The sequence below is a fragment of the Sinohyriopsis cumingii genome, chromosome 19 (genome assembly GCF_028554795.1).
Source record: "Sinohyriopsis cumingii isolate HCF-2022 chromosome 19, ASM2855479v2, whole genome shotgun sequence".
Taxonomy (NCBI): domain Eukaryota; kingdom Metazoa; phylum Mollusca; class Bivalvia; order Unionida; family Unionidae; genus Sinohyriopsis; species Sinohyriopsis cumingii.
In genome coordinates this window covers 11,235,485-11,259,652 of record NC_142979.1, presented here as the reverse complement: position 1 = coordinate 11,259,652, position 24,168 = coordinate 11,235,485, and the positions used below count along the sequence as shown (strand labels likewise).

Genomic DNA, 24,168 nt, shown 5'->3' with positions numbered 1-24,168 from the left:
AATTGAACTCATTCCAACTGATCAATTGAACACAGTTATCAATATTATTGTGTACTCAATATAATTAAACTACCTTAAATTAACCTACTCACTCATAAATGTGATCAAATATAGCAAGGCCACCAAGTGAAATGAATATTTTGTCAAATAATGAGCCTTGTTTCAGACAGGATCATTGTGAAGAAGTGAGTTTCAGACAATTCCTAAACTGGCACTGAGATATCCTCAAGGATGAGGAGAAGAATCACTAATATTTGCAATGAAATGATGACATCAATATTTTACTATGTTGCTAGTATTTGGAATAAGGAATCTTGTTTCATGGTGTATCAACAGTTAGTCTGGTGCTTATTTCAGAGATTCCCTGCTTCAAACTTCACAGCCATTTATGAAGCAGGAAACCAGACTATACAACAACAACAAAAAGCAATGACATAATGCACAAATGTTCTCAAGTTCACATGTGAATTCTTTATGAAACCGGTTGGAATAATGTTAACGATCTTTCAGATGTTTGGCATCTTTGAAAATAAATGTAATTTATACAGAATAACAAACAACTTCATTAGAAAAAGCACTTTATTGACAAGTATTCTTGATGCAATAATAAAACAAGTTAATACCCATTAAACAGTACATTTACCCACCTAACCCCCCAGTCCCAGTTTGCTCGATATCCAGCAGGGATGGATCACTTATTTTTTTAGGTGCCTCTGTAACTTGCACCCTCGTTTATACTGCAGTCCAAGTTTTTGGACCCCATTGTGCGCTGGTTATCAAGGGAGAGGTGTCTTGATCAAACATACCATTATATAATATGGACTGTACTTATGGCAGGTGCAACATGCTAACAACTTTTGATTAAATAATGTCCTGAGGCAATTTTAGTAAATTTTGTCTGTATAAAGAAAACACATGCCGTTTTTCTAAAGCTCCGACTCTACTTGTTTTTTTGATGTAAAAAAATCTTCATTTTAGTTATTCATGTATTTTAACTAGCATTTAATTTATTGCCTCATCTGCAACAAAATAAAATATCTCAGTTTCTTCTCATAAACAAATAAGTAAAGTGAATATTAGTGTAAAGTCTGGATATAAGCACATATTTATAGAGAAAGCACACAGACCTTTGAATATTTTTCAGGGCTCCTACATATTTATAGAGAAAACACACAGACCTTTGAATATTTTTCAGGGCTCCTACATATTTATAGAGAAAGCACACAGACCTTTGAGTACTTTTTCAGGGATCATAAATATTTAGAGAAAGGACAGCAGACCTTTGAGTATTTTTTCAGGGCTCATACATATTTACAGAGAAAACACACAGATCTTTGAGTACTTTTCAGGGCTCATAAATATTTACTGAGAAAACAGACCTTTGGGTACTTTTTCAAGGCTCATAGATATTTACAGAGAAAACAGACATTCAAGTAATTTTTGGGGGCTCATACATATTTACAGAGAAAATACATAGACCTTTAAGTACTTTTTAGGGCACATAAATATCTTGTTGTGTGCAAATGTTTGTCAGAGCACACAGAAAGTGACCGATGGTACGCAGTTCTTTCCCATATGCCCTAACAAATATTTATCAACAGGAAAGATGGATGACTTATATCATCAGTTATTACACACCATACTTGCTTATCAGTCTGACTACAACCATCCATCGCATAATGCTCTAACACATCTGGGTCGATATTGTTTGTTCTACTGCACAGACCCATATCTGCTGGTACATTATGTAATGGCAGATCTAGGTCTGTAGTTTATAGTTGTGAGTATAGGATTAGTGTTAAATCCTGATTTGGAGCTCATAAAACTCTCAGCATGAGCTTTTTTTACTCAGTTACCATAGTTACCCATTTATAAGTCCAGTTGCAAACTGCACACACCCAGATCTGCCATCTCATAATGCACACTAAAAATAAGAGCACATAACCATCACTAATTTATTTAATGTTACTAATGGAAACCTTTGGTCATTATTAATTTTAAATGCTTTCATGCTATGTTGGCCTGCACAAAGTATGTGGTTAAGTCATTAATGTCAATTTTCAATTCAGAAAGAATTTTGTTGTTGTTTTGTTAAATGTTGCTCAGGAGAATGGTGGACTGGCATCATTTATATATTCTCAAGGATGAAATACCCGAGTGCTTCAATTATACTGGTGTGTGTGTGTGTGTGTCTGTTGGATTTTTAACATAGCTTTAACAATTTTTCAGTCATATCGCTACGATGTCTGCAGTGTGGCAGTTTATAGTAATGTCAAGCACTGGGGCATCATGCCACAGACATGTAGCATGATGTCCCACCCAGTCACATTATTTTGACACCAGGCTGACCAGTCCTAACACTAACCTCTTAATGCTGAGAGCCAAGCAAGGCAGCTGCTAGTACCATTGTTATAAGTCTTTGGTATGACTTAGCCGGGGTTCAAACCCATGACCTCCCACATCCGAGGCAGACGCTCTAACCACTAGGCCATCGGAGCGGTATCTTCTATTATACTGGTCCAAACTAGTAACAATACTGTAAAAAGAAATTATTAAAAGTTGTTTTTCAAATTTTTCTACTGACATCAATAATGATTGAAGAATGGCATCATTTGTAAAATCTGTTAAGTTCTTGATGCCATTAAATTGCAGTGGACCACATACCTTCAACAAGGGCAAATATCCTCTTAATCAATTGGACTATGATCAAAGAGCATGCATTCTGTGTCATGAGATTCTGAAAGACATGCAACTTGTTAGGAGTAATCAGTAGAAACAACAACAAAGACCTGAATCTTTATCCTTACAACTTAATGGCATACATCAACAACAACTTTAAAAAAAATCATTTCTTGCCTCTCTTTGGTGATCCTGATGTCATTCCCAAGCCACCCAATCCCTTGCCTCTCTCTGGTGAGCGTGATCTCATTCCCAAGCCACCCAATCCCTTGCCTCTCTCTGGTGAGTGTGATGTCATTCTCAAGCCACCCAAATGATCTGCCAGAGTTGAAACTTTCTGATGTGTGTCTGTAAATAAAGCCAGCATGGATCTGTATTGAATCTGTTTGACACCAATGTTCCTAATGCCATGATTCTCACTGTCAATTTACTTGTTATTCTATTTCTTAAGTTACCAAATTTTCTTGGATTTAGAGGGATAGTGTGATTGGTCTAAACTATTTACTATTTTTTTTACTCCTGAGTGTTGAAACAATCAGGTGGCCATATTGGATCTTAGATTGGCAACATTTTCACTTCAAACCAACAAGACATCATAAAAGTCTTGTGGTGAAAACCCTGATGTCCAATCATAAGACCTCCTCAGTAAGGCATTAATTATTCTTTTTAATAAGACCTCCTCAATAAGGCATTAATTATTCTTTTTAATAAGACCTCCTCAGTAAGGCATTAATTATTCTTTTTCCATAAGTTAGACCAATTTTCAGTAAAGTGAAATGAAATATCATGTGGTGATACTTGTTGTCTTGGAAATAATGCATTTAAAATGTCCAGACATGTGACCTGATGCAGCTAAGGCAAAACTCAAATGTTAATAAAGTACCCAGTGACCTCCAGTTCAGTTTCAGAAACTGCAGTTCAAAGCCCAACAAAGCTCAAAGGTTTTTGGCTAAATTTCTGAACTTACATAATCTTTGTATTTAATTTCACTTCCCAACATACGACATACTCAAATCAACAAAAAATGATGTCCAATATGTGTAAATGTTGCCTTTTATGCTTCCAATATGAATATTCATTTTTATACTTTTGCATTGACTGTTTAAACTTTTTTTACAGTCAGATTATCCAATCTGCATTCGGTGTGTATTCATTTACTGAACAACATGTCAAGATAATACAAACAAGAAAAATTTTTATCATTTCACATGAAAACCATAGGCAGATTTAAGCTGGAGTACCCTGTAATGTTAGCCTTGTTCCCTGACCAACTCCACTATAAAAAAAATCTGGACCTGGACCAAATCCAGACAAGCTAAAATCTGGAATTGACTGCTACGATCATATTTTCACATTTTTTAACTTGAAAGTAGTATTACTCTGTGTACAAATTATAAGTCTTGTTTCTGATATTGTATGATGAAATATTTAATGTCACATTAAACAATGAAAATTTCCACTTAAGAATTGTTCAGAAGCACTTATGATTGCAACTGAATCACTTATTACCTTGACTGACCTAAAGACATATATAACCAACTATTTTAATTTCTTGCCTCTCTCTGGTGGCCTTGTTCTCATTTCCATGTTGTCTAAGTCCCATTCCTGCGCAGAAACTTTAAGATTTGTGTCTGAAAATAAAGCAAGCCCAAAAGCATACAGTTTTTACTGAACCTGTTTAATCAAAATTACATGTGCATTTCAAGTATACACAAACACCATGCAAAGGTCCTACAACTTTATGTAATGAAAACAAGAATCCTATTGTTGTCAAAAGGACAATTTATATGCGACATTTTCTTTACATGTTTATGTTACAGCTCTGTAAACAACTAAATAACAGAAAAGTACGAAATCCAACAAGTTTTGCAAAATTCAACAAATAATTTATTTCCACAGAATGCAAAGTGAAAATTTAAAATGAACAAACAGTATTGTGAATTAAGTTCCAAATAGTCCTAAAAGTTCCATCACAAGTCCAAATGTATGAAGTTCAGCTGAATTCCATTGGTATTCAAAATAAATTCCAATATTGAATGTTTTGATCTGCCTGATGTCACAACCATGCCAATGTGACAACTGCCTGGAATGTGGTGATTTGGTGATGTATTAACAGTCGTTTGATGAATCATAATTATATAATCCAAAATGTCCTTGTCTGAATTCACTATAATTCCAAATTATTGTTCAAATCCAAGAATATTATTGAGCACTTTGAAGTTCCAGTGAATAATCAATAAGTAATTCCACCCGAATTAAAAACTGAACACAAGAATAAGACTGATTCTGCTTAAGACCAGAATGAGTTATTTTTCAAGTAAATAACATTATATAAAAAGCTAAAATACAACAATAGTTCAAGGATATATGTCAGTTTCCTTCCTAAAATATTCAAAATTGTCAACAAGTTTAGGAATTTCAAATTGTGTGTGTGTTGGATTTTTAATGTAGCTTTAAACAAAATTCAGTCATATCACTATGATGTCTGCAGTGTGGTAGTTTACAGTAATGTCTAGCACTGGGGCATCATGCCGCAGACATGTGGCATGATGTCCAACCCAGTCACATTATCCTGACACCAGGCCAACCAGTCCTAACACAAACCTCTGATCTGAGTGCCGAGTGGGGCAGCTGTTAGTACCATTTTTATAAGTCTTTCGTATGACTCGGTCAAGGTCGCGGGTTTGAAATGTAATCCGGCATACTTCTGCACATTTTTAAGCAACCATTCACAACTTATCTCTCTCCTTGTTGTGACTTGTGCCTATGGTTTATTTTGCTAAATACCATGATATGCAATGTGGGGTTTCTCCAGTGACGTTACATGGGAGTCACAGAAATGACAAAGCTGTAAATGACCTTGCGGGTAACATTCTGACATGTACATTAAGACTCAAATATTTTGCTAACTATTGATTGCATTACATCAAACTTTTTAGATATCGGACAAATCACCATACTGAACAATTCTCTCAGGTCAAATATTTATAGTACTGATGCAACTTAAGCAAATAATTTGCATACATGAGAGAGCCATTAGTCCTCCTGGATACTAAAATACTGATGTTAAGTTCATGGCCTGCTTCAAAGCTGAATTTTACTAAATACAAGTACTATCAAACTGACCTTCAGCAATGTCTTCTGGCCATCCATCCATAAGCCATCTGTCATCTCTTGGCACTATAAAGCCTGTTTCTTTCAAACTAATAAGTGCACGTTGTACTCTGTCTTTATCCACGTTTAAGTGGGAAGCCAGCTCAGATACTGTAGAAGGCTTTCCGAGTTCCAGGAGAGCCTCACCGACTCTATTACACATCATTTCTGAAACAACATTTAAATGTCTAATCAAATATTTTGCATGTACCATATATACACACCTATAAGTGAAGTGCAACTGCAAACAACATAGACTCTGATCTTTTGTTGCATAATGCACCTGCCCTTGCAGATTTGGATCTATACTGTTTTTTCTATCGATTACTCCTACCAAATGGCACAACCCCAGATAATATAAACATTGTGTATTCTTTTGGTACTGAATTAACTATTCTTTTCAATAAATACTTTAGTGATTATTGCAACAAATTAGGAACAAGATATTTCTTTGTTTGATTGTTAAAATGCTATGTATTCACAGGTGCTATAAACTATGGGTATGTGAGAAATGCATAGCAACGGGTGCTATAAATTATGGGTATGTGAGAAATGCATAGCAATGGGTGCTATAAACTATGGGTATGTGAGAAATGCATAGCAATGGGTGCTATAAACTATGGGTATGTGAGAAATGCATAGCAATGGGTGCTATAAACTATGGGTATGTGAGAAATGCATAGCAATGGGTGCTATAAACTATGGGTATGTGAGAAATGCATAGCAACTTCAAAGACAATGGTTGTCACATTACAATTATTTTATCTGTCTAGTAATAATTTACCAACTGTATCCAAAAGTCTATTTAATATGAAACTTGTGCTGACATCTAAACATTACGTTCATCAGAAAAGAAGAAGAAAAAAATACTGCAAAAAAGTATGTAAATGCATGCTGCCTGTTTTATTAAGGGTCATCATGAGCTGATCTTTTGAATTCTGCAAGCTTAATGTCTCATTAGTGACAACCTACCAGTGAAGACTGGTGTTGGTATATTCATTGGAAATCAAGTAATGTATTATGCAATAGTTTACACTCAACTTAGTCTGATCACAGTGACCTTGACCTTCAATCCTTACATGTCAAATGAATCAGCAGGCTTCTTGGCAACATCAAAGGCAGTATATCCAAGTTTTAGTGAAGGTGTATTTAGGAGACTATTTCCCTTTCTCCATTCATGATAACTTTAACTTTTGACTCCATGACTCCAACCCACAAATCAAACTTTCCTGACAACCTAAAGGGTAAAGTATTTGCAATATTTGGTGAAGGTACATCAAGCTAAACTCAATTGAGTTATTACATGATGCAATTGTCAGAAAGTGAACCTGAAATTGTGCTTTATGACACCCCCCAATCAAAAGAATTCTTTTTTTCTTATAAGGCAACCTACCTGCAAAGTTGTGATGCTATGTAAAGCAGAAATCAAGCTAAAGCATATTTAAAGCTGGATGGAAATGACCACAACAAAATACAATCTATTTTAACATGAATACACTAAAAGCTGGTCATTTAGCCTCTGAATTCAGTCATTGTCAATATCAGTACATTTTCCCACCACTCAGCCGCTTGCCGCCAAGCTATTGGGTCATGTTCTTCTGATATACTCTTACAATGACAACTTGTACATATGGGGGATTTTAGCCACTGAATTCTGTCATTGTAAGTATCAGCACAGCTAAAATGACCAAATCAACATTTTCCCTCTCTGCAGGTAGAAGCATGTCTGGCAAGCCCTTGAATTTGCCATCCAGCAATTGTGTGCGGATGGAGGACTCCTGCATAAGTAATTTTCTGCGTCCCAGACAAAAAAAAGTTGCATCCAAATATGCATGATTAAGCATTTCCAAGACCTCTATATGACCACAACAAAATACACTCTATCATAACATAAGTACACTAAAAACTAGATGGATATGACCACAACACAATCTACCATAACATGAGTACACTAAAAGCTAGATGGAAATGACCACAACACAATACACTCAACCTTAACATGAGTACACTAAAAGCTAGATGGAAATGACCACAACACAATACACTCAACCTTAACATGAGTACACTAAAAGCTAGATGGAAATGACCACAACACAATACACTCAACCTTAACATGAGTACACTAAAAGCTAGATGGATATGACCACAACACAATACACTCAACCTTAACATGAGTACACTAAAAGCTAGACTGATATGACCACAACACAATATACTCTACCTTAACATGAGTACACTAAAAGCTAGATGGATATGACCACAACACAATACACTCAACCTTAACATGAGTACACTAAAAGCTAGATGGATATGACCACAACACAATACACTCAACCTTAACATGAGTACACTAAAAGCTAGACTGATATGACCACAACACAATATACTCAACCTTAACATGAGTACACTAAAAGCTAGACTGATATGACCACAACACAATACACTAAACCTTAACATGAGTACACTAAAAGCTAGATGGATATGACCACAACACAATACACTCAACCTTAACATGAGTACACTAAAAGCTAGATGGATATGACCACAACACAATATACTCTACCTTAACATGAGTACACTAAAAGCTAGATGGATATGACCACAACACAATACACTCAACCTTAACATGAGTACACTAAAAGCTAGATGGATATGACCACAACACAATACACTCAACCTTAACATGAGTACACTAAAAGCTAGATGGATATGACCACAACACAATACACTCAACCTTAACATGAGTACACTAAAAGCTAGATGGATATGACCACAACACAATACACTCAACCTTAACATGAGTACACTAAAAGCTAGATGGATATGACCACAACACAATACACTCAACCTTAACATGAGTACACTAAAAGCTAGACTGATATGACCACAACACAATACACTCAACCTTAACATGAGTACACTAAAAGCTAGATGGATATGACCACAACACAATACACTCAACCTTAACATGAGTACACTAAAAGCTAGATGGATATGACCACAACACAATACACTCAACCTTAACATGAGTACACTAAAAGCTAGACTGGTATGACCACAACACAATATACTCAACCTTAACATGAGTACACTAAAAGCTAGATGGATATGACCACAACACAATACACTCAACCTTAACATGAGTACACTAAAAGCTAGACTGATATGACCACAACACAATATACTCAACCTTAACATGAGTACACTAAAAGCTAGATGGATATGACCACAAGACAATACACTCAACCTTAACATGAGTACACTAAAAGCTAGACTGATATGACCACAACACAATATACTCAACCTTAACATGAGTACACTAAAAGCTAGATGGATATGACCACAACACAATACACTCAACCTTAACATGAGTACACTAAAAGCTAGACTGATATGACCACAACACAATACACTCAACCTTAACATGAGTACACTAAAAGCTAGACTGATATGACCACAACACAATACACTCAACCTTAACATGAGTACACTAAAAGCTAGACTGATATGACCACAACACAATACACTCAACCTTAACATGAGTACACTAAAAGCTGGATGGAAATGACCACAACACAATACACTCAACCTTAACATGAGTACACTAAAAGCTAGATGGATATGACCACAACACAATACACTCAACCTTAACATGAGTACACTAAAAGCTAGACTGATATGACCACAACACAATATACTCAACCTTAACATGAGTACACTAAAAGCTAGATGGATATGACCACAACACAATACACTCAACCTTAACATGAGTACACTAAAAGCTAGATGGATATGACCACAACACAATACACTCAACCTTAACATGAGTACACTAAAAGCTAGACTGATATGACCACAACACAATACACTCAACCTTAACATGAGTACACTAAAAGCTGGATGGATATGACCACAACACAATACACTCAACCTTAACATGAGTACACTAAAAGCTAGATGGATATGACCACAACACAATACACTCAACCTTAACATGAGTACACTAAAAGCTAGATGGATATGACCACAACACAACACAATATACCATAACATGAGTACACTAAAAGCTAGATGGATATGACCACAACACAATACACTCAACCTTAACATGAGTACACTAAAAGCTAGACTGATATGACCACAACACAATATACTCAACCTTAACATGAGTACACTAAAAGCTAGATGGATATGACCACAACACAATACACTCAACCTTAACATGAGTACACTAAAAGCTAGATGGATATGACCACAACACAATACACTCAACCTTAACATGAGTACACTAAAAGCTAGATGGATATGACCACAACACAACACAATCTACCATAACATGAGTACACTAAAAGCTAGATGGATATGACCACAACACAATACACTCAACCTTAACATGAGTACACTAAAAGCTAGACTGATATGACCACAACACAATACACTCAACCTTAATATGAGTACACTAAAAGCTAGATGGATATGACCACAACACAATACACTCAACCTTAACATGAGTACACTAAAAGCTAGATGGATATGACCACAACACAATACACTCAACCTTAACATGAGTACACTAAAAGCTAGACTGATATGACCACAACACAATATACTCAACCTTAACATGAGTACACTAAAAGCTAGATGGATATGACCACAACACAATACACTCAACCTTAACATGAGTACACTAAAAGCTAGACTGATATGACCACAACACAATATACTCAACCTTAACATGAGTACACTAAAAGCTAGATGGATATGACCACAAGACAATACACTCAACCTTAACATGAGTACACTAAAAGCTAGACTGATATGACCACAACACAATATACTCAACCTTAACATGAGTACACTAAAAGCTAGATGGATATGACCACAACACAATACACTCAACCTTAACATGAGTACACTAAAAGCTAGACTGATATGACCACAACACAATACACTCAACCTTAACATGAGTACACTAAAAGCTAGACTGATATGACCACAACACAATACACTCAACCTTAACATGAGTACACTAAAAGCTAGATGGATATGACCACAACACAATACACTCAACCTTAACATGAGTACACTAAAAGCTGGATGGAAATGACCACAACACCATACACTCAACCTTAACATGAGTACACTAAAAGCTAGATGGATATGACCACAACACAATACACTCAACCTTAACATGAGTACACTAAAAGCTAGACTGATATGACCACAACACAATATACTCAACCTTAACATGAGTACACTAAAAGCTAGATGGATATGACCACAACACAATACACTCAACCTTAACATGAGTACACTAAAAGCTAGATGGATATGACCACAACACAATACACTCAACCTTAACATGAGTACACTAAAAGCTAGACTGATATGACCACAACACAATACACTCAACCTTAACATGAGTACACTAAAAGCTGGATGGAAATGACCACAACACAATACACTCAACCTTAACATGAGTACACTAAAAGCTAGATGGATATGACCACAACACAATACACTCAACCTTAACATGAGTACACTAAAAGCTAGACTGATATGACCACAACACAATATACTCTACCTTAACATGAGTACACTAAAAGCTAGATGGATATGACCACAACATAATACACTCAACCTTAACATGAGTACACTAAAAGCTAGACTGATATGACCACAACACAATACACTCAACCTTAACATGAGTACACTAAAAGCTAGATGGATATGACCACAACACAATACACTCAACCTTAACATGAGTACACTAAAAGCTAGATGGATATGACCACAACACAATACACTCAACCTTAACATGAGTACACTAAAAGCTAGATGGATATGACCACAACACAATACACTCAACCTTAACATGAGTACACTAAAAGCTAGATGGATATGACCACAACACAATATACTCAACCTTAACATGAGTACACTAAAAGCTAGACTGATATGACCACAACACAATACACTCAACCTTAACATGAGTACACTAAAAGCTGCATGGAAATGACCACAACACAATACACTCAACCTTAACATGAGTACACTAAAAGCTAGATGGATATGACCACAACACAATACACTCAACCTTAACATGAGTACACTAAAAGCTAGACTGATATGACCACAACACAATATACTCTACCTTAACATGAGTACACTAAAAGCTAGATGGATATGACCACAACATAATACACTCAACCTTAACATGAGTACACTAAAAGCTAGACTGATATGACCACAACACAATACACTCAACCTTAACATGAGTACACTAAAAGCTAGATGGATATGACCACAACATAATACACTCAACCTTAACATGAGTACACTAAAAGCTAGATGGATATGACCACAACACAATACACTCAACCTTAACATGAGTACACTAAAAGCTAGATGGAAATGACCACAACACAATACACTCAACCTTAACATGAGTACACTAAAAGCTAGATGGAAATGACCACAACACAATACACTCAACCTTAACATGAGTACACTAAAAGCTAGATGGATATGACCACAACACAATACACTCAACCTTAACATGAGTACACTAAAAGCTAGACTGATATGACCACAACACAATATACTCTACCTTAACATGAGTACACTAAAAGCTAGATGGATATGACCACAACACAATACACTCAACCTTAACATGAGTACACTAAAAGCTAGATGGATATGACCACAACACAATACACTCAACCTTAACATGAGTACACTAAAAGCTAGACTGATATGACCACAACACAATATACTCAACCTTAACATGAGTACACTAAAAGCTAGACTGATATGACCACAACACAATACACTCAACCTTAACATGAGTACACTAAAAGCTAGATGGATATGACCACAACACAATACACTCAACCTTAACATGAGTACACTAAAAGCTAGATGGATATGACCACAACACAATATACTCTACCTTAACATGAGTACACTAAAAGCTAGATGGATATGACCACAACACAATACACTCAACCTTAACATGAGTACACTAAAAGCTAGATGGATATGACCACAACACAATACACTCAACCTTAACATGAGTACACTAAAAGCTAGATGGATATGACCACAACACAATACACTCAACCTTAACATGAGTACACTAAAAGCTAGATGGATATGACCACAACACAATACACTCAACCTTAACATGAGTACACTAAAAGCTAGACTGATATGACCACAACACAATACACTCAACCTTAACATGAGTACACTAAAAGCTAGATGGATATGACCACAACACAATACACTCAACCTTAACATGAGTACACTAAAAGCTAGATGGATATGACCACAACACAATACACTCAACCTTAACATGAGTACACTAAAAGCTAGACTGGTATGACCACAACACAATATACTCAACCTTAACATGAGTACACTAAAAGCTAGATGGATATGACCACAACACAATACACTCAACCTTAACATGAGTACACTAAAAGCTAGACTGATATGACCACAACACAATATACTCAACCTTAACATGAGTACACTAAAAGCTAGATGGATATGACCACAAGACAATACACTCAACCTTAACATGAGTACACTAAAAGCTAGACTGATATGACCACAACACAATATACTCAACCTTAACATGAGTACACTAAAAGCTAGATGGATATGACCACAACACAATACACTCAACCTTAACATGAGTACACTAAAAGCTAGACTGATATGACCACAACACAATACACTCAACCTTAACATGAGTACACTAAAAGCTAGACTGATATGACCACAACACAATACACTCAACCTTAACATGAGTACACTAAAAGCTAGATGGATATGACCACAACACAATACACTCAACCTTAACATGAGTACACTAAAAGCTGGATGGAAATGACCACAACACAATACACTCAACCTTAACATGAGTACACTAAAAGCTAGATGGATATGACCACAACACAATACACTCAACCTTAACATGAGTACACTAAAAGCTAGACTGATATGACCACAACACAATATACTCAACCTTAACATGAGTACACTAAAAGCTAGATGGATATGACCACAACACAATACACTCAACCTTAACATGAGTACACTAAAAGCTAGATGGATATGACCACAACACAATACACTCAACCTTAACATGAGTACACTAAAAGCTAGACTGATATGACCACAACACAATACACTCAACCTTAACATGAGTACACTAAAAGCTGGATGGATATGACCACAACACAATACACTCAACCTTAACATGAGTACACTAAAAGCTAGATGGATATGACCACAACACAATACACTCAACCTTAACATGAGTACACTAAAAGCTAGATGGATATGACCACAACACAATACACTCAACCTTAACATGAGTACACTAAAAGCTAGATGGATATGACCACAACACAACACAATATACCATAACATGAGTACACTAAAAGCTAGATGGATATGACCACAACACAATACACTCAACCTTAACATGAGTACACTAAAAGCTAGACTGATATGACCACAACACAATATACTCAACCTTAACATGAGTACACTAAAAGCTAGATGGATATGACCACAACACAATACACTCAACCTTAACATGAGTACACTAAAAGCTAGATGGATATGACCACAACACAATACACTCAACCTTAACATGAGTACACTAAAAGCTAGATGGATATGACCACAACACAACACAATCTACCATAACATGAGTACACTAAAAGCTAGATGGATATGACCACAACACAATACACTCAACCTTAACATGAGTACACTAAAAGCTAGACTGATATGACCACAACACAATACACTCAACCTTAACATGAGTACACTAAAAGCTAGATGGATATGACCACAACACAATACACTCAACCTTAACATGAGTACACTAAAAGCTAGATGGATATGACCACAACACAATACACTCAACCTTAACATGAGTACACTAAAAGCTAGACTGATATGACCACAACACAATATACTCAACCTTAACATGAGTACACTAAAAGCTAGATGGATATGACCACAACACAATACACTCAACCTTAACATGAGTACACTAAAAGCTAGACTGATATGACCACAACACAATATACTCAACCTTAACATGAGTACACTAAAAGCTAGATGGATATGACCACAACACAATACACTCAACCTTAACATGAGTACACTAAAAGCTAGACTGATATGACCACAACACAATATACTCAACCTTAACATGAGTACACTAAAAGCTAGATGGATATGACCACAACACAATACACTCAACCTTAACATGAGTACACTAAAAGCTAGACTGATATGACCACAACACAATACACTCAACCTTAACATGAGTACACTAAAAGCTAGACTGATATGACCACAACACAATACACTCAACCTTAACATGAGTACACTAAAAGCTAGATGGATATGACCACAACACAATACACTCAACCTTAACATGAGTACACTAAAAGCTGGATGGAAATGACCACAACACAATACACTCAACCTTAACATGAGTACACTAAAAGCTAGATGGATATGACCACAACACAATACACTCAACCTTAACATGAGTACACTAAAAGCTAGACTGATATGACCACAACACAATATACTCAACCTTAACATGAGTACACTAAAAGCTAGATGGATATGACCACAACACAATACACTCAACCTTAACATGAGTACACTAAAAGCTAGATGGATATGACCACAACACAATACACTCAACCTTAACATGAGTACACTAAAAGCTAGACTGATATGACCACAACACAATACACTCAACCTTAACATGAGTACACTAAAAGCTGGATGGAAATGACCACAACACAATACACTCAACCTTAACATGAGTACACTAAAAGCTAGATGGATATGACCACAACACAATACACTCAACCTTAACATGAGTACACTAAAAGCTAGACTGATATGACCACAACACAATATACTCTACCTTAACATGAGTACACTAAAAGCTAGATGGATATGACCACAACATAATACACTCAACCTTAACATGAGTACACTAAAAGCTAGACTGATATGACCACAACACAATACACTCAACCTTAACATGAGTACACTAAAAGCTAGATGGATATGACCACAACACAATACACTCAACCTTAACATGAGTACACTAAAAGCTAGATGGATATGACCACAACACAATACACTCAACCTTAACATGAGTACACTAAAAGCTAGATGGATATGACCACAACACAATACACTCAACCTTAACATGAGTACACTAAAAGCTAGATGGATATGACCACAACACAATACACTCAACCTTAACATGAGTACACTAAAAGCTAGACTGATATGACCACAACACAATATACTCTACCTTAACATGAGTACACTAAAAGCTAGATGGATATGACCACAACATAATACACTCAACCTTAACATGAGTACACTAAAAGCTAGACTGATATGACCACAACACAATACACTCAACCTTAACATGAGTACACTAAAAGCTAGATGGATATGACCACAACATAATACACTCAACCTTAACATGAGTACACTAAAAGCTAGATGGATATGACCACAACACAATACACTCAACCTTAACATGAGTACACTAAAAGCTAGATGGATATGACCACAACACAATACACTCAACCTTAACATGAGTACACTAAAAGCTAGATGGATATGACCACAACACAATATACTCAACCTTAACATGAGTACACTAAAAGCTAGATGGATATGACCACAACACAATACACTCAACCTTAACATGAGTACACTAAAAGCTAGATGGATATGACCACAACATAATATACTCAACCTTAACATGAGTACACTAAAAGCTAGATGGATATGACCACAACACAATACACTCAACCTTAACATGAGTACACTAAAAGCTAGATGGATATGACCACAACACAATACACTCAACCTTAACATGAGTACGCTAAAAGCTAGATGGATATGACCACAACACAATACACTCAACCTTAACATGAGTACACTAAAAGCTAGATGGATATGACCACAACACAATATACTCAACCTTAACATGAGTACACTAAAAGCTAGATGGATATGACCACAACACAATACACTCAACCTTAACATGAGTACACTAAAAGCTAGATGGATATGACCACAACACAATACACTCTACTTTAACATGAGTACACTAAAAGCTAGATGGATATGACCACAACACAATACACTCAACCTTAACATGAGTACACTAAAAGCTAGATGGATATGACCACAACACAATACACTCAACCTTAACATGAGTACGCTAAAAGCTAGATGGATATGACCACAACACAATACACTCAACCTTAACATGAGTACACTAAAAGCTAGATGGATATGACCACAACACAATACACTCTACTTTAACATGAGTACACTAAAAGCTAGATGGATATGACCACAACATAATACACTCTACCTTAACATGAGTACGCTAAAAGCTAGATGGATATGACCACAACATAATACACTCTACCATAACATGAGTACGCTAAAAGCTAGATGGATATGACCACAACACAATACACTCTACCTTAACATGAGCACATTACCGGAGTTTTCCTGACTTCTTCTCCACCAGTTACACGGGCTGCCATGTATATCCTATCTTGCACTGAGAAATGGTGTAATAGAATTAGAGACAAGGTTTCAATATGTTCACTGTGGCAGCCATAGTTGAGGTTTGATCAGAACTATTTTAATTCAGAACCAACTAATCAGATCATTATTCTTCTGGCCCCTGTTCAGATGAACTTTGTTCTGGCCCATGTTCAGATGAACTTTGTTCTGGCCCGTGTTCAAATGAACCATGTTCTGTCTCGTGTTCAAATGAACCATGTTATGTCTTGTGTTCAGATTAACCATGTTCTGGAATGGTGTTCAGATGAAATGTGTTCTGGCCCATGTTCAGATGAACCATGTTCTGGCACGTGTTCAGATGAACCATGTTCTGGCTCATGTTCAGATGAACTGTGTTCTGGCCCGTGTTCAGATGAACCGTGTTCTGGCCCATGTTCAGGTGAACCGTGTTCTTGCTTGTGTTCAGATGAACTATGTTCTTGCCCATGTTCAGATGAACCACGTTCTGGCCCATGTTCAGATGAACCGTGTTCTGGCCCATGTTCAGATGAACAGTGTTCTGACCTGTGTTCAGATGAACCATGTTCTTGTCCGTGTTCAGATGAACCATGTTCTGGCCCATGTTCAGATGAACCATGTTCTTGCCCGTGTTCAGATGAACTGTGTTCTGGCCCATGTTCAGATAAACTGTGTTCTGGCTCATGTTCAGATGAACTGTGTTCTGGCCCGTGTTCCAATTTAAGAGTAGCAATAAAAAGATTTTTAAGATAACTGCCATATTGGCTACAGTGGATGCCAGATCAGAACATTTTCATTTAATACCAAGTAGATATCAACAGAAGTTTCCCAGTGAAAAACAAATGTTGATATGACCTTCCATCTAGGCAGAGTAGCGGTAAGGTTTTCAATATGGCTATCGTGGAAGCCATTGCTGATATCAAAATTTACTAAAGATCAACCGGACATCATACGAAGTCTTCTTGTCAAAATCCCATGCTGATATGACTTTCAATTCAGGAAAAGTAGCAGTAACAAGATTTCTACAAGAGCTGCTGTGGTGTCCATACTAAATGTCAGATCAGTGCCATTTTTATTTATAACCAATTGGATAATATAACGAATGTTTAAGTACAAACTCCATGTTGATATAGCCAGACATTCAGGTGGAGGAGCAACAATAAGTTTATCCACCTTGGTGGCCATATTTAATGTTCAGGTGGAACAATTTTCATTTAAGACCTACTAGACATTATAGGATGTCTTTCAGTCAAATCCAGTATCGTCAATAAGACCTTCCATTCTGAAGAAGTAACAATAACAAGATTTTAAAGATGGCTGCAATGGCAGACATACTTTTGGAACCAACTACACATCATAAAAAGTCTTTTGTTAAAACCCTATGTTGATATGACGATCCATTTAGGAGAGGTAGCCATAACAAGAGTTTCAAGACTGCCACTGTGGTGACCGTACTGGATGTCAGAGTGGAACCATTTTCCTTTAGGACCAGCCAGACAACACTTCTGGTAAAATCACCATGCCAATATGACTTTTCATTCATTAGGAAAAACAATAACAAGCTTTAAAGATGGCTACCAGGCAAGACTGGACATCAGGTCAGCACTATTTTCATTAGGGCCAACTCGACATTAGGTCTTCTAATGAAAACCCCATGCTGACATGGCCATCCATTCTGAAGAAGTAGTAAATATATGATTTCAAGACAGATGCTGTGGTGGCCATACTCTCTGTCTGAGCACCACCATTTTTAAGGGCTAACAAGACCTTGAGCTAAATGTGTTTCATGGCAATCCTCCAAGTAGTTTAGAGGAGTAACACTAAAGGATAGTCAAGTTTCATGGAATCCTCCAAGTAGTTTAGAGGAGTAACACTAAAGGATAGTCAAGTTTCATGGAATCCTCCAAGTAGTTTAGAGGAGTAACACTAAAGGATAGTCAAGTTTCATGGAATCCTCCAAGTAGTTTAGAGGAGTAACACTAAAGGATAGTCAAGTTTCATGGCAATCCTCCAAGTAGTTTAGAGGAGTAACACTAAAGGATAGTCTGTCATCAGATGATGAAAAACACACAACACACAATACCATAAGCTGTTCTGGTCAATGACCAACAGAACTAGAAAATAAGGGCTCTCTTTAGGAATTTAAAACGGAAGTCCAAATCGAAAAAGAAAAATACAACAAGGACAGTACACATAGAAAACTGAAAAGTAACTGAGTGTTAGGCAAAACAAATATGTGTTTCCATTTAACCAACTGTCCCTGTTATCTTCACTAACATTAGCACTTTTCACCCCAAGGGTGAAAAACAAAATATAATTTTTGTTTTAATTTCAAAAACAAATTCCCAAAATTGATTTGTTAATCTAATTGAGCCAGTTTTGCACTTGAAATGATTATTAGATTCCATATATACGTTTGTCTTTTTAAAATCTACCTGTCTACCCTAATTTTAAAACCAGTGCAAAAGGAAACAAAATTGGGGGCAGGAGGTCCTTATGGTCTTGTTTTTTGGACAGAAGGTGTGAACAATAATTTCCTGTTATGCTGAGTATAAAGTAAACAACAATAATTTCCTGTAATGCTGAGTATAAAGTAAACAACAATAATTTCCTGTTATGCTGAGTATAAAGTAAACAACAATAATTTCCTGTTATGCTGAATATAAAGTAAACAACAATAATTTCCTGTTATGCTGAGTATAAAGTAAACAACAATAATTTCCTGTTATGCTGAGCATAAAGTAAACAACAATAATCTCCTGTTATGCTGAGTATAAAGAAAACAACAATAATCTCCTGTAATGCTGAGTATAAAGTAAACAACAATATTTTCCTGTTATGCTGAGTATAAAGTAAACAACAATAATCTCCTGTAATGCTGAGTATAAAGTAAACAACAATATTTTCCTGTTATGCTGAGTATAAAGTAAACACTCATCAGTATGAACCATGAGCTCCTTTGTTTTGTTCGAGAACAAAGCATGCAATTATCAGCATGTCACATATCCAGTCTGGAAGAACATTTTTTAAGTATCTGTTTCATCATAGTAAATAAATCAACAGATTCAGTTACTGCAGTAAGAATCTTTGAATCTTAACTTCTGAGATTGAAAAATGACATCTATTATAAAAACTAAATCTTCTGACAGATTGAAAAATGACATCCATTATAAAAATTAAAAACATTTTCAAACTAATGAGTCTTTAGCATTTGTTCAAAAAAAGACTTATGGACATAAAATGTGAATGCTTTTAAAATGTAAAAGGGATTCCTTTATTTACAGTCAAACATGTCTTAAAGTGTAACTGTTCATTAAGAAATCTATACTATACTAAAGAATAAGACAAATATGATGGTCTGATGTTTTATGGGATAAAATCTGATAATACAAAACATGACCAATATCACAAAATATGGCGACAAGTCATTTAAGTTAACTGGGTTGGTTTATTATTGTAAAGTTTTGGCTACTTTACCCTGTATCTTGTTAGAAGTATATGTTTCAATGGCCATGAATTTTCCGATGTACCATTAAACCACACAAACATACACACACAGTCATAAGGGGCAAGTGATATGGATGAGTACCTGGGGCATCAAACCTGGGTGGGTGCAGGAAGCAGAGGGGGGTCACTATTTTGCAGTGTTTGTGGTGGTGAGGGGTTATGAGTAGGGAGTGCCAAAGGCAACACTCACCCAGGGCACCTTTGCATCCAGTGCAAACTTGTGATGGCCCTGAGTACACAGATGTACACCTGACATCACCCTTTACACAGTCTTTGCCCATTAGTACAAACAATAATGTATTTATGACAGTCAGTCTGTAACAGTTAAATATTATTACCATAGAAAAGTTTATCCTGTTTTTGAAAACAACGTGAAGACTGGAGTTATTTCAATCATTTGCAAAAAAAAGTTTTCTCAATGTCTCTTAAACAAACATACAAACCAAACGATGATTAATAGTAAATGCCCTAAAATGTTTGGGGTTTGGGAAGGTAGGGGAACTGAAAATTAGGAGTCTCTTGATTGGAATGACTGACAAAGATTTTTTTTTTAATACCTGAAATGTAATGTAGTAGTGTATGATATTATCAACACCATGAACACAACATATTCTATCTTACTAATTTAATAATTAGTTTCATTTTCTTTATCGATGCAATCAAAATACCCTCTCACTCTCCAATCCAATATTTCATTTGACCTAGCACAACATTTGTACGGGCTCGGCCAATGTGGATATGTGAGAAAGCTTGCCGGTAGCTTCTCGTGGGTCGGTGGTTCTTTCCGGGGGTTTCCCGGGTTCTTCCTCCACCATTAATACTGGCCGCCATGTATAGCCTGTCTTGTGCTGGAAAATGGTGTTAAATCCTAAAATAACAACAACAACAACAACAACATTTGTACAACACTCTGGTACTATTTACATTCTGAAGTTTAATTTTATTTTTTCCTTATGTTTCTTTAAAAGCAACATTAGTGACACCAGTTCACAAATAAAATGTTAGACGATATTACTTTCCATATAGGACACCATTCAAACTTGCTGGTGGTGGCCCGGTTACAGAGTGTGACACTGTACCATCTTTTCTGACAACTCTTTAAAGAAAAGCCTGCCTAGTAAAGATACTATTTAATTTTTGTGGAATATTCTGTAAAACTAGTAGACTGCTGATCAGATCCTTTAAAAGGCTGCATATATTTCAATGAACAAAACATTTGGGTTTTAAAAAGATGGGACATTAGTGTGCTATCCACAAGAAAATATATAAAAGAGATTAACAAACTATACCTTCACCTTCAGTATCCATTTTGTTTGGCTTAACTGGACCTGTAAATCAACAGAAAAGAATCGGGTTATCTAATGACATTGTGAATAGTACATTAAAAAATACATGAAATTCCACAATTCCATATTCATTCAGTGAAGTAATGCAATATTTGCCCACCTCAGACCCAAGCATACTTTTAGCAGAAGTTTTATTCCAAAACAACATAGCTACAAGTTTGGTACCTGTCTACATTTTACATGGAAATTCCTTTCACTGGTCTATTGATTTATCTTTTTTTATTATATATATATATATATATATATATATATATATATATATATATATATATATATATATAACTCTTACAACTAGGGTCTAATGGGGCATACGATTGTTCAATACATGTCATAACTATCAATACAAACTGTCACCAACCCTGTTAATTATTAAGCCACCAATCTTGTTAATTATTAGGCCTAGCATTTAAATAGTTTCAAATACGTCTATATGCTCTGTACTAAACTTGTGATCTGGGTCATTATAACTTAAAATCTGGGTAACTTTAAACTTTAAACAGATTAATTTGCTCTGAAACAAGCAAAATTAAAAGTCACATTAAGACTAAGCTAATACTGCCTGTATACTAAACATGAAGTTATTTAGTGGGTTTTTTTATATATGTTATGACCTATGTACAAAAGATTTTTTTCAAAATGCCACGGTCTTAATTATTTGTTATCGTCTTCTGGCAACTGTAGTCCTACCACGTAAGACCTCGGCCTTGATACTTATGTTTTGGGCGTCAAACTTAAATAGCTTGCACACTTACCACAAGCCAATGGAATCCAAAAAACAAAACTAAAACCACAAAAAACTCCAAAAGCTTGATGTTTCTTTTCTGGAACGAACGTTAGCTTTTCAGTCTAAAATGAGTCGAAGATCTGCTATTGTACTAAAATTTGTTGTTTCGTTGATAAAGCCATTGGTGAAAACATTAACAAACGAAAATGCTGTTCAAATTTTTAAAGATCGTTCCAGAAAATTATTCTAAACAAATTGGTCTTCTCACTTTTCACGAGGATATATACACGGCAGCAGTTAATTTAGCCATATTCTATTTACAAGGCGAACTTTTAAGAACCTATACTTTCGGTTTCTCTTCGTTTATTTAGAATGAAACTTCAAGAGTAGTCTGGTTCCCTGCTTAGTATGCTTCCTGCGTTGCCCTCCGCTATACTATACTATAGTACAGCGGAGGGCAACGCAGGGAGCATACTAAGCAGGGAACTATACTATAGTATAGCGGAGGGCAACGCAGGGAGCATACTAAGCAGGGAACCAGACTACTTAAAGAGTAGGAAGCAGGTCTCATTTGGGCCACCTCGGCTATTTATGCCAAAAAAAAAGAACAGTAGGATTGACCTCCACTAAACTCTGGCAATTTACTATCCAATTTTGGATCTTATCCCTACGCCAAGCAACTCTGAGGCCACGTCTATATATATAAAGAGCAGCAACTTAGTTTCAAACACATGACCAAACTAACTTTCATGACTTAATGAAGCCATTCTAATACTTTAATTTCAACCAAGCACAATTCTTCCAAAAAGAGGGTTCTAAGATTTACTTTCGTTGTCATATCTTCATTTTCGTACGTGCGTAGTTTTTCACGATGTAAAGCTCTTCAATTTCGAAGGTAAGTAAATCTTGCTTGTAGTTCGCAATCCCATAATGAGTGATACGTTTCGAAAAACACCGGAACTTGTTAAGTTGGGGTTGGAACTAAGACGCTGATATCGCAATGGGACCCTAAGACCTGCAGTGATTTTTGTTGTTGAAGGTTTTATAAGGCTCTAACATTGGTTCAAGTATAAAATAAGAAAAATAATAAAACTATATGCATTCTGGCCAAAAGTGATTTACTGT

The 24,168-nt window shown here is 36.0% G+C and overlaps 1 protein-coding gene across 1 annotated transcript in view; it reads right to left on the bottom strand.

The window, feature by feature from the left end:
• LOC149775129 (uncharacterized) overlaps positions 1 to 23,059 on the bottom strand; it is a 68,064-nt gene extending 45,005 nt beyond the window's left edge. The window contains exons 1-5 of the mRNA XM_089942967.1: positions 23,007 to 23,059; positions 22,263 to 22,301; positions 5,806 to 6,000; positions 4,236 to 4,310; positions 2,857 to 3,027 (exon numbers count right to left, since the gene is read on the bottom strand). Of these exons, the coding sequence (XP_089799093.1) occupies positions 2,857 to 3,027; positions 4,236 to 4,310; positions 5,806 to 6,000; positions 22,263 to 22,281 (460 nt within the window). The 5' untranslated portion in view covers positions 22,282 to 22,301; positions 23,007 to 23,059. The remainder of the gene's footprint in view (positions 1 to 2,856; positions 3,028 to 4,235; positions 4,311 to 5,805; positions 6,001 to 22,262; positions 22,302 to 23,006) is intronic.
• Between the last annotated feature and the right edge of the window lie 1,109 nt (positions 23,060 to 24,168).